We start from the raw sequence: 14830 nt of genomic DNA on the forward strand, positions 1-14830 counted from the left end.
CATTTTATGGCCGCCTGATTCACTTAACCATTTGCAGTGATTCACTTAACAACCATGGCAAAAAATCAAGTGTAACTCACTTAACAGCTGCTTTGCTCAGCAATAAAAATTCTGATCCCAATTGTAGTAATAAGTTGAGAACTACTTGCAGTTAGTTTTTTTTTTCCAACAGGGAGAATGGATACAATGCTACTATGCCAGCCCTGTGGAATAGCATTCCCTGGAGATTTGGATGGTACATCCTGTCGATCTTTTGCAAAACATTAAGACCTGAAGGTTTCCATACACAACTTTGGACTGGGAGGTATGGGTGCCCCACTGGCTGGTTGTTTCAGTAATTGTACTAGAGTTATTACCTTTTTTATTTATATCTTTGCCCCAAGCATGTGCTTTGTTAGTGCTCCTATTGCTTTTGTACTTTATATTGTACATTATTATCTTTTTAACAGTTTAATTAATAAAATTAAATAGTTAATTAACAATTTAATTAATGCAATTAACATAGTTAATGGCACAGTTAAATAGTTAATGTATTTAATTCCGCCCTCCACATTGTATCATTATTATTTGGCAGAATCTTGGCGAGATTTTCTACGGCTGACACCTAAGGGTGGTTCCCCTTGGTTTATGTTTCCCTGTTATGATTTTATGCAGGGCAGATTCCGAATGTTTCTTGGGGTAGAGAAATGCCTTGTAATGCTTCGTTTAATGTTTAAAGAGATTTATTTAATCTGAAGTGGGAAAATCAAATGGAAGTTGACTATGAGGCAAAGCTCAACTGAGATACGTTCTCCTTTGAGCCTAATTAAAATTTGCTAAGTCCACCCCCATGCTTTTCTTACAATACAGAAGTGCTTTATCATTATCTCCTTCAATCGTGTTTTTTCAACTTTTAGTCTTGTCTATAGCCTTGGATTTCCTGATGCTTTTTGTCTGAGTTCTAACCAGCTTTAAACCCCACTTAGCTTTTGGAGATCAACCACATTGGCTAGGACTGATATGACATACATAATGTATCTTAACTCAGCTTCTGGATTATTATCAATTAAACTGGCAATAGATACCTTGAGGAAAGGGTAAATAAAATGCTGGAACAAGTCACAAGTAGACCAACTGGATTTCATCAGCCCTGCCCATATATTTGTAAGATTAAATTTGTGTCGTAAGAACTAGAAGCTTGGAAACAAAAAGGAAACTAAAACTGGCCACCTCACTTATTTATTTATTTTCCAAAATCCACAGGTGATAAAGTACCATTTAAACAAAATCCATAGATGTTCACAAATTCAACTTAGTTGTCTCAGCCTTGTTTTCACACTTTGACGGATGGAGTATACTTCTATAGGTGGAGTTCAGTTGCCCCTGAATACTTTTCTTCCTCAAATATCAGTCATCCAGGGATGTGTTGAAACAATGGTATGGTTGGGTCGTACAAATTTCCCATACTTCACTAACTTGCCATCCATCTCACATCTGGCAGATCTTTGGATTAAGATATGACTAAAGAGAATTTGTGGGGTTGTGTGACATCTTTCTTGTTGTGCTTCTTGTGAAGTTTGACTAGCCCTTCAGGGCAGGGTGCTTTCAATCTCTGTGGCAAATAAAGGTGAGCTTTAAGGCACCTTGATTTGCTTGTGTGTCAGAGAAACAAGAAAAAAGAATGAATAACTACGTAAGTACATCAAAATCTGCAGGCACACCGAGTAAATCAGACCGGATGTATGTGTCCAGTAGATGTATGTATGTGCTTCTATTTACTTATAAGTGGTAGGAATTTGGTGACTATACCTTTACATAGCTTTGTTTCAGAGTCTTTATTATTCGGGTTTATTTTACCAATTTGTGCCACCCTCAAAACAACAAAAGGCTTCCTTTCTGTGAGTACAATATGTAAATGGAGCTTCAGAGGGCTTGCGTTGCAATACATTTATTCTACAACTAAAGGGAGGGACAAAAAGCTATGCTGAATGCAGAAGCCAGAGCCACCCATGTGAGGTTTCATGTGAACCCACCCACCAACCCACAGCAGCTTCTGAGATTTCACTAGCATTTCCCACACAGTTTTCAGGGTGAATTTCACACCTGCATAGGCTAAGAACCTGCATGATTATCAAAATGCAACTGGATCTCTGAAGGAACTGAATTTTGCATCCTTCTGTCTTGGAAAATGTGACCTCAGACATGCAAACTATACATAGATGTGATTTTACTGATTGGGTAAGTGCACCCCACCCCCTGGTTTTACGCATTCTATCTAACCCTGTATGGGTTCCACGTAGTTGGCAGGATAGAGGCCCACATGTCCACTGTCAGTCACTCCTTTGCACCAGCCTTGTTCATCCTCATCTTCCAATTTGGTTAGAAGCTCTCCTGAAAAGAAAAGGCAGGGGAGGAAATTATTACAGATAATCACACTATATGCACTAAACACTCTAATCAATAAAAACAATAAATCAATTCATCATTTGATAAAAAATTAATTATTTTAAAGAAATTGATTTGGAGACATCATTATCTAACCCTTGATCTAGGTCTTGAGGTGGAAAGTTATAAGTTTTGAGATAATGAAAGTAATGAAGTAGTATTGAGAGTCAGCAAGTAAAGGGTTATTCCTTTGCTAGTTGTTGTTGATATCTGAGAATAGGTTTATAACCCCTAATAAACTGGACAGAGGCCTCTTTAATGGGAAGGGTGAAATAGTTTGAGTCAGTGAACTGATGTGCCTCAACTTACATAAATACAGGTAGTCCTCAATTTACAACAGTTCCTTTAGTGACCGTTCTAAGTTGCAATGGCACTGAAAAAAGTGACTCATGACCGTTTTTCATACTTATGACCATTGCAGCATCCAAACAGTCAAGTTATCAGAATTTGGATACTTGGCAACTGACTCATATTTATGATGGTTGCAGTGTCCCAGGGTCATGAGATGACCTTTTGCAACCTTCTGACCAGCAAACCAATGGGGAAGCTTAACAACTGTGTTATAAATTTAACAACTGTAGCAAGAAAGGTCGTAAAATGGGCCAAAATTCACTTAGCAACAGAAAGTTTGGACTGAATTGTGGTTGTAAGTCAAGGACTACCTGTATTAGAGAATGGTTTGGTACATATTCCAAAATAATTCAAGGATTTCTAGGTTAGGTTGCTTTTCGGAATTTTTTCAACATGGTATCCAAATTCAGTGAAAATGTTATTGTAAGGAACAAATTAGTTGAAGATATGTATAAAATAGACACATAAAATAGTATTGCTATTAATACTAGCCATGTTCTGCTATTGTTACATTTAGAATAGTAGGACTGTTAATATGATTCTGGGTTGATGACTATGTGTTGGGAACGCATTTGTTTTTTCTTGGCTATATTCCCAGCAATTAATTTAGAATCTATTAAAGCAAAAAGCTGGATTGTGCAAGCATGGAGACTTACCAAAAGAATTAACATACAGTGCTGGAAGAAAAATTGTACATCTGATTTAAAGTAATGATTTTTCTTTTAACAAAAGATCAAGATAAAAGATTTTTGATGGTAACGTTTGTTTTAGTCATTTTGTTTATTACATCCTTTTTCAGACCCATCTTCCTCTCTGCATTTTATTAACATGAAGTTTAAGTAAAAGAATACACACACACACATATACAATTTCAAAGCCAGCCATCTCATCTCAAGTTCTAACATGTCAAAAATAAGCGGTTACAATACATCACCTATTTTTGCTAACTAAAAGCAGACTGAAATCAATCAGATTTTAGAATTGACTTTCCCATCCTGGAACTCTTCAGTTCTGGTGGATTGTCACTTCCTTAATTCCCAATTCAGGTTAGATATTGCTCAAGGGAGCCAGCATGGCCACCAATTTCAATTATACCTAGGAGTAGGCAACTATAGCTAAACTCCTTGTTCTTTTGGTGTTACAATGCTTTCACAATAGCATTGCGGTTGCTGGCTAGCCATGCTTTTGTTGAGAAGATTGCTTGTTAATGGCCCAGAGTCTTGATGTTTCCTTAAGGAAAACTAATGTTTGGGGAAGATCTCTTGAGAATCAGCCCACACAGCTTTAAGAAAATGAGCCATGTGTGCCTTGCTGAGCCTTAATGAGTAAGAGGATGAAATGATGTGTACGCATGAATCTATGTTCTGGAACAAGAGACAGAGATGCCAGTTAGTTGAGGCTTGAAGTATCTTGAAGATCTGGTATATAGTAACAGCTCTGATGCTGGAAGGACTAGGCATGATGGTTGCCTTCTATGTTTGGTTTGTAAGGCATCTGCCTTGTTCATAAATGTAACCCTTGATTTATGACCACAACTGAATCCAAAATTTCTGTTGCTAAGCAAGACATTTGTTAAGTGAGTTTTGCCCCATTTTATAACAGTTTTCTCCACATTTATTAAGTGAATCACTGCAGTTGTTAAATAAGTAATACAGTAGTTATGTGAATTTGGCTTGCCGGAAGGTTGCAGAAGGTGAACACAAGTCTCAGGGACGCTGTAACCTTTGTAAATATGAGTCAGTTGCCAAAGTCTGAATTTTGACCAGGTAACCATGGGGATGCTGCAACGGTGGTAAGTGTGAAATATAGTTATAAGTCACTTTTTTTTTTCAGCGCCATTGTGACTTTGAACATCACTAAATGAACTGTTGTAAGTCGAGGACTCTTTGTATTACTGTTTCCCTCTCCCCACAAAAAGAGAAGAGAAGATCCTTGATCATGGTCTCCTGGTCAAAGGAACTCAGCTTCTCTGCTGATCGGCCACAGCTGGACAAAGGGGAACAGATTTCCCATGAGAATCAGCATAAATAAATATTCAATAGGGCTGTGAGGCAAAAAGGAGGGATACTTTAATCCTATCTCCTTATGCAAATCCAAATTAAAATTCCTACTGTAGTGAAGATAAAGCACCTTTGAGTACTGCAAAGGTGCGGGTGGATAAAGTTTAAGTCTAGCCTGTCTCCCAAGAATCCTAATGATGATTTGGCTGCCCTCTTCTGTTGCAACCCCTCTCAGCCTTAGCAGTAGGTCTCCAGACTGAGTGGAATTGTTAGAGATAGAAGGAGTCTTTACCCACCCAGTGGACAATTAATGAGTGCCATAGATTGAGGCTAGTGGAAAAAAAGATACCTCTTCCTTTCACCTGCCACCTGTATTTATTTGTTTGCTTGTCTGTGTTCTGTATTGTACATTAGCATTCTTGTAAATAACCGTTCTGATTGGCTAAGACGCGTGGCGATCCGATTGGTCGAGCAAGCCGCACTGATTGGCCCGCTGCGAATCACCCGCGATTGGAGGAAACCGATCGCGGGAGATTCAAAGCGGTGTCATTGGCTGCGGCTTGGCCGGCAAGTTCTATATAAGCCGCCACACACCCTAGCCGTGCTGAGTCGATCTCGGGACTAATAAAGAGCTGAAAATCAGTCACTGACTCCCGAGCCTGCTTAAGCGCCGACACAACAGTCTGTTTATTTATTATTTGATTTGTATATTGCCCACCTTGTCTACATGGTATGGAGGAATGACCTTAGAAGGGAGAATCTCAGGTGGGACAATTGCTATGTAAAAGATATCAGCCACTGAAGGGGAAATTGTGTGGGAGATGTTTCAAAAGAGACTCTCCCTAATTTTCTGGAAATTAAAGAAGGGGAGAATACTTTCATCTCCCAATATTCTTTTAACATTACAATAGAGAGCCAGTTTGGTGCAGTGATTAAGGCACCGGGCCAGCTGGATGACCTTGGGCCAGTCATACCTTTTCAGCCCTAAGACACACGTAATGACATACCATTTCCAAAATCTTGCCAAGAAAATTGCAGGGACTAGTCCAGGCAGATGGTTAGCATTAACAATGACTCAAAAGGCACAAAAAACAAATCAAAACCCAAATCCAAACACCTTACAATAAAGATAGAGCTAGTACTCCTGGTTGTGTTTCTTGTCTGAGTAAAATTAGGCTTAATACCACCCAGGGGTGGGATTCAATTTTTTTAAGACATAAGACATAAGAATTTATTTGTCATTACACTCGCAAGCGGGTGCAATGAAATGAGGTGCTCTTCCACAAAGTAAAACTGGACAAACACCACTAAAAAGAAAAAAAATTAAACTAAACACAACCAACCATACAATAATCTCTATGCAATTTAAAAATATAAATACCCCATTACTCTCAGCCATTAAATTCCACAAAAAAATCTTATGACCCTGCATTCAAACTCAAAACTGCACTTGGATAAAAACTGTTCTTAAATCTGGTCGTCCTTGTTCTTAATACCCTAAATCTCCTTCTCGATGGTAATAGTTCAAAGAGCTGATGTCCCGGATGAGAGGAGTCATTCAATATATTAAGTATCTTCCTCTTACATCTATTTCTATACAGTTCTTCCAAAGAGGGGAGTGAACAGCCAATGATGTTTTGGGCCGTCTTGATCACCCTCTGAATTGCCTTTTTCTCTGCCACTGTGCAGCTCGAGAACCATACACAGTAGGATAATATACTCTCAATTGAATTACAATTACAACCGGTTCTGTGAATGTGGCTTAGTTGGTGGGTGTGGCTGGGTGGTCATGTGATTGGGTGGGCGTGGCCAACCCGACATCACTCATGTCAAGGGACGCTTCTCCCCGCCTTGCCTCTCATGACAGTGGGGATGCTGCAATGGTTATAAGTGTGAAAAATGGTCATAAGTCATTTTTTCAGTGCCAATGTAACTTTGAATGGTCACTAAATGAACTGTTGTAAGTCAAGGGTTACCTATACAAAAATACAAAAAGCTCCTTTGCTTGCAAAACACTGCCTTAAATACTAATCATTAGATTAAAAATACCTGCAACCCAGAGTTACAAATCAGGCAGGGTGCCAGAGCACCTTGAGGAATTAAAATAGTTAAAATGCAGCGATAACTATCAGCAGCCAACTCTTGCTCATAAAGTGAAACCCTTTAGCAGAGAGGTCATTTAAGCTCCCCAGAAAAAGCAGACCCAGGAAAAGCAATCCTTAGATCCATTTGCACCACTTAAAGATACCAGCTGGTCTCACTTACCTCACAAGATATCCTAAGAAAATCATCCAGATTTAAGGAAAGGCTACATGCCTCCCAGAAAGGCAGTAAAAAAATCAGTGCCAAACATGCATCGTGCCTCTTGGAAGTACACCCCAAAAGGAGTGCCAGATACCACTAAAGCAGTGAAAGAAGACCCCCTCCCCAGATAAAAAGGAAACGATGAGGCAGGAGAAAAATTCAAACACAATACAAATAATTAAATCACAACAGTAGCTGTTGCTTGTTGAAGCTGAATAGGGAAAATTATCCCATCAATAAACACAGGATTAAACATCACCGAGCACAGAATTAACCTTCACCAAAAACCAGTTTTAAACCAAAACTCAGAAAGGGTATGTAAACTCATGTTTGAATGTCAATCTTTCTAGCTAGCCAAGAAGCCTTGCTGAATGTCACTCATCTTGGTTCCTTGTCATTAAAAGCTTCTTTCTGACAGCTCTGCTTCATTATTCAATTATTTCTTCAAAGTGCTGATTGTCCAAGGAAGTATTTCCTCCCAACAGCAGTGTAAAAATCTTAAAACAACCCTTCCCCTTTAAGAAAGTCAAGCTCCAGAAGCTCCAAAGACAGGAAGTCTAGGCGTACTGGCAAGAATGTAATAAGTGTGGAAAAAAACAAAAGGAGATTGCTTTTAACTACTGGTTCTCCAAACTGCTTAGAAAGTTAGCAAGGGGAACTTCCGGTTTGTCGGCTTCGCTAGCGGCAGGGATTTGCGATCCTGCGCGATCCCTGCCGCGCTAGCTGCTTTGGTGCCTCCGATCCGTGGATCTGGAGGCTAAGGCTGCCACGAAGAGGCAGCCGAAGATAAGGGGAGCTGGTGAGGGGTTTGGGGTGTTGCAGACCCCCTTCCCAGCCGGCAAAACCCCCTTCTCCCAAGACGGTCGAGCGGCGGTCTGTAATAGCCGCCTCAAAGAAGCCGGCAGCTGGGTAAGATTAAGCAGGAGGAAGAGAGGAGAAAGTTGTCAAGAGAAAGTGTTTTGGCTGACCCAGGATTTTAAGAGCGTTTAATCCTGAGAACTATGGTTTTTGAACAACACTTCGTTTCCAGAGGAGGATTACAAGCGGCAAAATTGAGTGCTGAAAAGGGAAAGTTCACTCTCCTTCCTTATGGAATCAACAAATGGCCATTGAGAAACCTGTTGTTTTTATAAAAGGTAAAAACTTGGCTTCTTGTTTTAAGTGGGAAGGAAGAGGACAATATATATATATATATATATATATATATATATATATATATATATATATATATATATATATATATATATATATATATATATATATATATATATATATATATGTTTTCTTAAGTTTTCGCGGTACTTACATGTATGGTGTTCGGCTTGGTTCGGGTATTTTCCCACGTCATTGTAGTTCTTTTAAAGTTGTAGCAACGTTTCAGCAGAATCTCATCTGCCATCATCAGGCTTCTGTATTGTGTCCGTCTGTGGGTCAGACTTTTACAGTGGTTTCAGATTTAAATTTGGGGCAGCCTATTGCTGTGCCAGAATGGTTTTTCTTCATCCTGATTGGTTGGGAGTCTTGGTCTGTGTTTATTGGTCTCGGAGTTTGCTGTGTTCTGCTTGATGGGTGTTTCTGATATCTTCTGTCTGTTTTTGGCTCTTTTTGTATCTTGATTGGCTGGCAGCATTGTGTTACTTTAATGGAGGTCTTTAGTGCAGCTTGGCTTGGGTAAATGGACGGCTATCATTAGTTAGGAAGCTGGGTTTCATCTGGGTGCCTGGTTGGGGTGTGTTTGAGCTGGAGGTATCAGGGGGATCTGTTTGTGCCCAGGTGTTTGCCTGGCTTGTGGTGTGGAGATTTTTTGTTTGTGAGTGCAGGCTTCCAAATGATTGACAGGCCGAACACCATACATACATACATATATATATATATATATATATATATATATATATATATATATATATATATATATATATATATATATATATATATATATATATGTTTTCTGAGGTTCATGGGTATTTGTATGTGGATCTTTGGTTATTCGGGTTTTCTCCCGCGTAAAATTCAAAGTATCTGAGCAGCGTTTTGGCGAGGTCCCACTCGCCATCTTCAGGCTGGTGCTTTCGGCTTAGTGCCAGTGCAAGCAGGCACTGCTTGCACTGGTACTAAGCACCAGCCTGAAGATGGCGAGTGGACCTGCCAGCATTGCCTAGATATGAATCTACGCGGGAGAAAACGAATAATATATATATATATATATATATATATATATATATATATATATATATATATATATATATATATATATATATAATTAAGATTTTGTTGGAGGGGATGCCTAGAAGATTTTGAGACCAGAAATTAATTGCAATAAGGCTTTAAAGTATAGATTGGAGGTTTTTTCCTTTCCTTTGATACCTCCCCAGGAAGAGAAAGTGAGAACTTTGTGTATTGTTTGGACTGATTGACTCTCTCTGGAACTTTGGGGAATTGCTCTAACTTTTGAAACATTTTGGCTGCTTTAAGAAGAAGAATAAAGAATGGCTTTATCTGTTGATGAACTTAGAGAATATGAAGAAAGAAAGGACGCTGTGAAAGAAGCCTTTCTCTTTTTAGAAATGGCGCTTGTTAATTATCAAATACAACAACAGATGAAGGAAATGGAAGGAGAAGAAGAAGAAGATGCCATCTTCAATGAATCTAAAAATTTAGTTAAGAGAGAAAGGAGAAAGAAAGGAAGGAAAATGAAGGACTTAAGACTTAAAAAAATACTTAAGAAAGGAAAAAATAAGATGCAAAACCAACTCAATGTTAATGTTATTGAGCAAAGGAGAAAGGAATACAACAGAGAGGGGAAGCTAAAGGGGGAGGAAAAAAGGTTAGGTGGGATAAGAAAGGAAGGAAAAGGGAGGGAAAAGCCACAAGGTATAAAACAAGATGGGAAAAAAGGAATTTTGTTTAGGGATAAAGGGTAATGTATAATTTCTTTAAAAAGAAAGATTCTGCAAGGTACATAAGATGGTATTGTAGTATTCGTATTAGAAATAGAAAACTAGAATGTTATAAGAATTAACAAAAGATTAAAATATTGAAATGTTTAGTAATGATAGATTTTAAAATTTAATAAAAGATTAAAAGGAATGTTTAAAATATTGAGTTTAATTAAAAAGTTTAATTTACTGTTGTTTTGATCTTATTATAAACTCATTATTGTAGCACTTGTTTCTTGAAATAGACAATTGGAATGTTATAAGATTTAAAATTTAGATTTATTATTTAATTATATTAATTATTATGGACTTATTATTTTCTCTCTTTAGTGGTTAGTAGGTTGAATGTACTAAGCAGAATCAGATTGGGTATTTTAAATATTTTTAGGGGTGGATAGAAAGGCATCATACCTTGATCAGTGATTTCAGGAGAAATTCTTTTTTTTTTTTTACTTGCTCTAGGGAATGAGATAAATGGATAATTTGGAGAATGGACAAAAAATATAAATATAATGATTTAAATTAAAATGAATTAAATAAAATAGAAATAAGAAGAGTGATAAGCGGGGAGAAGTTATATAGAAGATATAGAATGGTAAATAAGATAGGTAATGGTATATAAGATGAGCACGGATTTAATTGAAGTCCATACAAAGAGAGGTAATCTGGGGCCAAACTACTTTCTTAAAAGAAGTTTTTATGTTTTTTGTGTTTTGTGTGTCTATGTTTTCTTTGAGAATTAATAAAACCTCGGAGGAATGTTGGATGAGAATAATGTTAAACAAGACAGAGAGGAATGAAGATGATATTGAAATGGTGAAAAACAGAATGATGTTGTATAAAATAATATTTTATTTGACTTGTAAAGTTAATAATGGAGGTTTTATGTATTTAAAGGTTAACGATGGTTTGTTTGTCTTCAAAATCAATAAAATTTGTTTCAAAAAAAAAAAGAAAGTTAGCAAGGGGTTCTATAGAACCGGTCAGAACTGGTAGAATCCCACCCGGTACCACCTCTTACAGCCATGGTTGGAATAACTTCTGACAGACAGAACCCCCTCTTTGACCAAGTCTTCCATCAAAACTGGTTACCCAGCCTCAACCCATTCAACTACATTGGCTGGTATGTTTAGTGCGACAGAAGGAAACCAAAGTCAATAGAGCCCTCCATGCCCTTTCCTTAGTTCACTGTAAACAAGGATGCTATTTATTGGTATTCTTCTATGACAGAATAAAGTTCAACAGTGGGACAACAACTGTTGTACTAGTATCGTTTTCTGTCATCTGAAGAGTTGGTAGATAGCACTGTATCTTAGGTGCATGGCGTAGCCTTGGGGAGAGGCAGGACTATTCTCAATTAATCCTGATCACTTTGGTATAGGAGAAAATAATATTAAATGAATAAGGCTGTACCCATCACCTTTGTAACTGGAAACACCATTATCTCCTGATCCTTGTCAAGTGCAAGCAGCCAGAGCCCATTTATGAATAAGAAAAATGAGTGACTTTATTATTTAGCACTATGTTACAAGAATCTCACCAGAATGCTTGCCTTCCTCTGGGAACAACTAGAGAAGGCTTCATGGATCTTGGGAGTGGGTAGGGGATGTCAAGCTTACTTCACTTGCAGCTGCCCAAGGACTCCAAACTAGGCCCCTTGCTTGACTCCTCTTTCCAGCCTGGGTGGCAGTTTTCCAACAGTCCTTAAACAATTTATTGTTTATCTCCACCCTTAGAATTTCATATAGGAAAATGAAGAGAATGGAAGAATACAGATAAGAGAAGGGAAATCGGAGTCCATTTTAGGAGGTTGGAACACATTCATATCCATTTTAATAACACCAGCCAGTCTCTGTGGAGATGAGACTTCCTTTGGAAGAATTACATTGTGTGGAAGGATTATGAAGATAACACTCACCTGCCTTGAAACTTAGCTCATCTGCTTCCTGGCCAATATAATCGTACACAGCACGAACCCGCTGGCCTGCTATTGGCACAGGTGCTGGCTTGGGACTATAGAAAGGAGGGAGAATATAACTATAAGTGATCTTGTTCAACCTTTGCTTATTATACCTTACCCTAGTCTTTCTGCATCTCCTACAAGAGGCTAGGGCAATGTACATAGTAAACCACAAATAAACCCATTATGTGCTATTATGTTATAGCTTAATGTGAAGTATGAAGATCTGACACTGACTTACTGAAGATCACCAAGTGAATTTCCTGTCCAAATGAAGTTATGTATCTGAATTTCTGTGGAACCATTGCAAATGTTAGCATCTGGTCATTTATTTGCTTAATCATGTGAGAGACAATCATAAATATAGAAACTAACAAAGGACTGAACATCTATAAATACTGATAGTTAAAGGGATTCTTAATCTTGGATGGCCTGCTAGTTAGCTGAACTCTCTTAAGGATTCTGTAAATACAGGAACTGTCTTTTCAAAATGCAAGTTCAAGAAGAGGAAGTCAGAGATTCTAGATAGTCCTTGACTTATGGACCACAATTGGGAACAGAATTTCCACTGCAAAGCAAGGGAGTTATTAAATGAAATTAAATTTGCAGATGGTAGGAATAGCTAACACCCACTAAGATAGGCTCAAAATCCAGATGGATCTTGACAGACTAGAACACTGGACCATATTTTACAAAATGAAATTCAATGTAGAGAAAAGTAAAGTCCTATACTTAGGCAAGAAAAACCAAAAGTACACATATAGACTGGGTGAAACCAGGCTTAATAGCAGTAACTGTGAGAGGGATCTTGGAGTCTTAGTGGACAATCAGCTAAATGTGAGCCAGCAGCGTGCGGCGGCAGCCAAAAAAGCTAATATAATCCTAAATTGCATCAACAGAGGGATACAATCAAGATGAACTAATAACACTCAATAAAGACCTAGTAAGACCACTGCTTGAGTACTGCATCACAGTTTTGGTCACCACACTATAAAAAAGAGACTCTAGAAAAAGTAGAGAGAAGAATAACCAGGATGATTAGGGGACTGGAGACTAAAACATATGAAAAATGATTATAGGAACTGGGCATGGCTAGTCTAGTGAAGAGAAGGACCAGGGGAGACATGATACCAGTCTTCCAATATCTGAGGGGCTGCCACAAAGAGGAAGGGGTCAAGCTATTTTCTAAAGCACCCGAAGGCCAGACAAGGAATAATGGATGGAAACTGAACAGGGAGAGATTTAACCTGGAAATAAAGAGAAACTTTCTGAAAGTGAAAACAATCAACCAATGGAACAGCTTACCTTTGGAAGTTGTGGGAGCGCCATCACTTGAGACTTTCAAGAAGAGATTGGACTGCCATTTGTCAGAAATGGTGTAAGGTCTCCCGCTTGGGGGGGGGGTTGGACTAGATGACCTACAAGGTCCCTTCCAACTCTGATTATCTGTTATCTGTTTGTTATCTGAATCATGCCCAATTTTACAACCTTTGTTGCAATATTTATGTTATTAATTGAACATTGCAGTTGGTAAGCGAATCATGAGATCCTTAAGCAGATTTGGCTTCCTACATTGACTTTACGTGTCAGAAGTTGGCTGAGAAAGTCGCAAATGGTGATCCTATGACCTTGGGATGCTGCAACCCTCATAAATACATGCCAGTTGCAAAGCACCTGAATTTTGACCCCAAAGATACTCTAATGATCATCTGTGTGAAAACTTGTTGTAAATTACTTTCTTTCTAGTTCTGTTGTAACTTTGAACAGTCATTAAACAAATGATTATAAGTTGATAATTTCTTATAATTTCTTTGTTTTAAGAGGTCATGGCTGTTGGTCTGCAAGAATGGATCACTAGTCCTTGAGAACAGTTTAAATGTCTCTGGGCCTAGAAAACCAGGAAGTGGGTAAAATTGTGAAGACTGCTTAGTTAGTCTTCTGAAGGATATTTCATTATTTACAAGAGTAATTTTACCTACATTTTAATTCTCTCTCTTTGTTTGCTTGGGTTACTAATTACAAGCAGATCTCAGCTTCATAGAACTGCTTGCAGTTTCATAAAAGGTTAAATCATGGCAAGTGGACCAACATTTATTAAAACTGAGATTTTTGGCCTGAATGATTGAATCTTCACTTACAATCTGGTTGCAATGAAACTATTCTTGCAAATCTTTTCTTTGTTGTCTTCATTAAATTAAAACAAAATCTTTGTACGATTATTAGACTATTGGGTTTGTAATCTCTCATTTTATGTTCCAAAACTGTTTGGGCTTGGTAATCTTGCTAAGAGGGGAAGTGCTTATTCCTGGGGAAAAAATGGTTCCTGTTAGTATAAATTTAGAACAATTTAATATTGAAGTTAGCATTTTATTCTGTTTAGCTTCCCGCTCCTATACTGGTAATCCTCAATTTACAACTGATTGCTTTGTGACTGTTTGAAGTTACAACGGCCTCTGAAAAACCTTTTTATGACCTTGTTCCAAAATTCTGATGTTCTTCCCCCCCCATGGTCACATTACTGAATTTTGACTGTTTGGCAACTTACCCACATCTATGGCAGTTTGCAGTGATCTGTGGTTACCCAACCATGATTTACAATAATTTTGCTGGGAACCTGAGTTTACTTTTTGTTTCTGGCAAAAACTGCCCCATGGCGAACAATGGGTTCACTTAATGACCTCAATGTTCGCTTAATGACCACCATGAAAATTGTAAAATCAGGCTTGGTTATGACTCAGATTCCGATTGTCACAATTTATGGCCATAATTGCATGGCTCCATTATAGTTGTGACTCAAGGACTACCTGTACTTTTGCAAGTGTTGTTGACGTGGCTAAGCAGAGAGAATATATTTC

The 14830-nt window shown here is 38.0% G+C and overlaps 1 protein-coding gene across 10 annotated transcripts in view; it reads right to left on the reverse strand.

Moving 5' to 3' along the window:
* Positions 1–1191: 1191 nt before the first annotated feature.
* LOC113418559 (protein kinase C and casein kinase substrate in neurons protein 1-like) overlaps positions 1192–14830 on the reverse strand; it is a 65461-nt gene continuing 51822 nt past the window's right edge. For 6 of the 10 annotated variants that reach the window (XM_087947536.1, XM_087947538.1, XM_087947535.1 and 3 more), the window contains 2 exons: positions 11934–12028; positions 1192–2370 (listed from right to left, as the gene is read on the reverse strand). In XM_087947536.1, coding sequence (XP_087803662.1) covers positions 2255–2370; positions 11934–12028 — 211 coding nt within the window. In that variant the 3' untranslated portion in view covers positions 1192–2254. The remainder of the gene's footprint in view (positions 2371–11933; positions 12029–14830) is intronic. The other 4 variants (XM_087947541.1, XM_087947545.1, XM_087947540.1 and 1 more) reach the window with 1 other exon arrangement.

The sequence above is a fragment of the Notechis scutatus genome, chromosome Z (assembly GCF_049901735.1).
Source record: "Notechis scutatus isolate UNSWTSFEM ecotype Mainland chromosome Z, rNotScu1.2, whole genome shotgun sequence".
Taxonomy (NCBI): Eukaryota; Metazoa; Chordata; class Lepidosauria; order Squamata; family Elapidae; genus Notechis; species Notechis scutatus.